This window comes from Oncorhynchus nerka, linkage group LG22 (genome assembly GCF_034236695.1).
Source record: "Oncorhynchus nerka isolate Pitt River linkage group LG22, Oner_Uvic_2.0, whole genome shotgun sequence".
NCBI lineage: Eukaryota > Metazoa > Chordata > Actinopteri > Salmoniformes > Salmonidae > Oncorhynchus > Oncorhynchus nerka.
In genome coordinates, this window is record NC_088417.1 from 6339274 (window position 1) to 6341773 (window position 2500).

At 43.7% G+C, this 2500-nt stretch overlaps 1 protein-coding gene across 4 annotated transcripts in view; it reads left to right on the forward strand.

The window, feature by feature from the left end:
* The window catches only part of LOC115127598 (eyes absent homolog 1), a 160716-nt gene that overhangs the window by 42424 nt on the left and 115792 nt on the right, over positions 1-2500 (forward strand). For 2 of the 4 annotated variants that reach the window (XM_065006874.1, XM_065006876.1), the window contains exon 4: positions 2188-2256. In XM_065006874.1, coding sequence (XP_064862946.1) covers positions 2188-2256 — 69 coding nt within the window. Of the gene's footprint in view, positions 1-2178; positions 2257-2500 lie in introns of all 4 variants that reach the window. The other 2 variants (XM_065006875.1, XM_065006877.1) reach the window with 1 other exon arrangement.

Sequence of the window (2500 nt, forward strand, 5' to 3'; positions counted from 1 at the left end):
CCCCCTTCCTCTTCTCTATATCACCCCCTTCCTCTTCTATACACCCCCCCCTTCCCATCCCAAAGCCTGCTTGTTGTATGATGTGAAATGGATTGATTTCAAAGATTCCCTAGCTGTCAGATAACTGTAAAATCCTCTCCACTGAGCCATCAGTGTTATAACTCTGAGAGGCTCAGCGGGGCGTGGGGTCACGCTCCATTCGCTACAGTTCTTAAAACAGATTTTATACACACTATATTGTCTTGACATTTCAATCGTATTTGCACGTCCATGCAGACTGACTCCCTCTCCATGCAGGGGCCATTTTACACCAGTGTCCTACTACCATTGACTGTGTTCATCTTTCTTTCCCCCTGACGCTACATTATAACCTGGGGTAAGCCATACAGTAATTAGTGACCATGAATTATGATGTTATGTTAATTGGATATATAATGTTAATTATATATTAATTGATTGAATACTTTGATTGATTGATGGATTAAAATGTATTGACGGGATTGTAGTTTGCCTGTTACTGTTGAATTCTTGCTGTAACAGTGTATGATCAAACTGTGGATGGGACAAACGAATAGACAGTACTGTACATAGAAGAGCTGTTGAATGATGGTTTGGTTTTTATTCATAGTTAAGTCAACAGGTTGAAATGAGGAAGGTCTCTTTGTTGGTTTAATTGATTAACAATTAGGCAAATGTTTTATTTTCCTCAAAAGTGTGTTGAGAGATAATTTATTGTAATCTACGCTGAGGAGCGTTATGTTTTATTTTCAAGTTAATCCCTTATAATTACATGTAGATGATCCCTAAAATTAATCCAACAAACATTATTATTATAAATTCAATTTTGAAAAAAATGATTAGGCTCTAGTCTAAAAGAACAGAATGTAAAAGTTGTGATGAATATTAGTCAAATATTTCCCCTCCTGCATTTCACCCCAGTATTGTTTATAGCACATTCCACTGAGTGTGCTCCACTGTAGTTCTGGTGTAGTTCTGACTGTAGTTCTGACTGTAGTTCCGGCTGTAGTTTCAGTGTAGTTCCGGTGTAGTTCCGGCTGTAGTTCCGGCTGTAGTTCCGGCTGTAGTTCCGGCTGTAGTTCCGGCTGTAGTTCCAGTGTAGTTCTGACTGTAGTTACCTGCAGTAGTTTCGGCTGTAGTTTTAGTGTAGTTCCGGTGTAGTTCCCGTTGTAGTTCCAGTGTAGTTCTGACTGTAGTTACCTGCAGTAGTTCCGGCTGTAGTCCCGGCTGTAGTTCCGGCTGTAGTTACGGCTGTAGTTCCACTGTAGTTCTGACTGTAGTTCCGGTGTAGTTCTGGCTGTAGTTCCGGCTGTAGTTCCGGCTGTAGTTCCAGTGTAGTTCTGACTGTAGTTCCGGCTGTAGTTTCGGCTGTAGTTCCAGTGTAGTTCTGACTGTAGTTCCGGCTGTAGTTTCGGCTGTAGTTCCAGTGTAGTTCTGACTGTAGTTCCGGTGTAGTTCCGGCTGTAGTTCCAGTGTAGTTCTGACTGTAGTTCTGACTGTAGTTCCGGTGTAGTTCCGGCTGTAGTTCCAGTGTAGTTCTGACTGTAGTTCTGACTGTAGTTTCGGCAGTAGTTCCGGCTGTAGTTCCGGCTGTAGTTCTGGTGTAGTTCTGACTGTAGTTCCGGCTGTAGTTCTGACTGTAGTTCCGGCTGTAGTTCTGACTGTAGTTCTGACTGTAGTTCCGGCTGTAGTTCTGACTGTAGTTCCGGCTGTAGTTCTGACTGTAGTTCTGACTGTAGTTCCGGCTGTAGTTTCGGCTGTAGTTCCGGCTGTAGTTCTGACTGTAGTTCTGGTGTAGTTCTGACTGTAGTTCTGACTGTAGTTCCGGCTGTAGTTCTGACTGTAGTTCTGACTGTAGTTCCGGCTGTAGTTCCGGCTGTAGTTCCGGCTGTAGTTCTGGTGTAGTTCTGGCTGTAGTTCTGGTGTAGTTCTGGTGTAGTTCCGGCTGTAGTTCCGGTGTAGTTCTGACTGTAGTTCTGGTGTAGTTTTGGGTGTATGTTCAAAGACATCCCAAACTACTAAACTCACCAGTCATAGTGTCAGTTGTGTGTGTGTGTGTGTGTGTGTGTGTGTGTGTGTGTGTGTGTGTGTGTGTGTGTGTGTGGGCCGATGGTGTGTGTGTGTGTATGCTGACGGTGTGTGTGTTGTCTATGTCCCCAGTTAAAACAGAACCAATGAGCAGCAGTGACATCACCGCCCCAGTAGCCGACGCCTCCCTAGACAGCTTCTCAGGATCAGGTGAGACGGGAGGGGACCCGTGTGTGTGTTTGCGTGCTGCGTAAAATAAAATATAATGTGTGAATAGCAGAGCAGTAGAATGATCTGGTTTCCTGTTTCCTCAGCCGGATCTGTATCCAACTCATGTTGTATATCAGAAATATATGGTCATCTTTTCCACCTCCGCCAAACATCACCTCACTACCCAGTATAATTAAACATCACTACCCAGTATAATTAAACATCACTACCCAGTATAATTAAA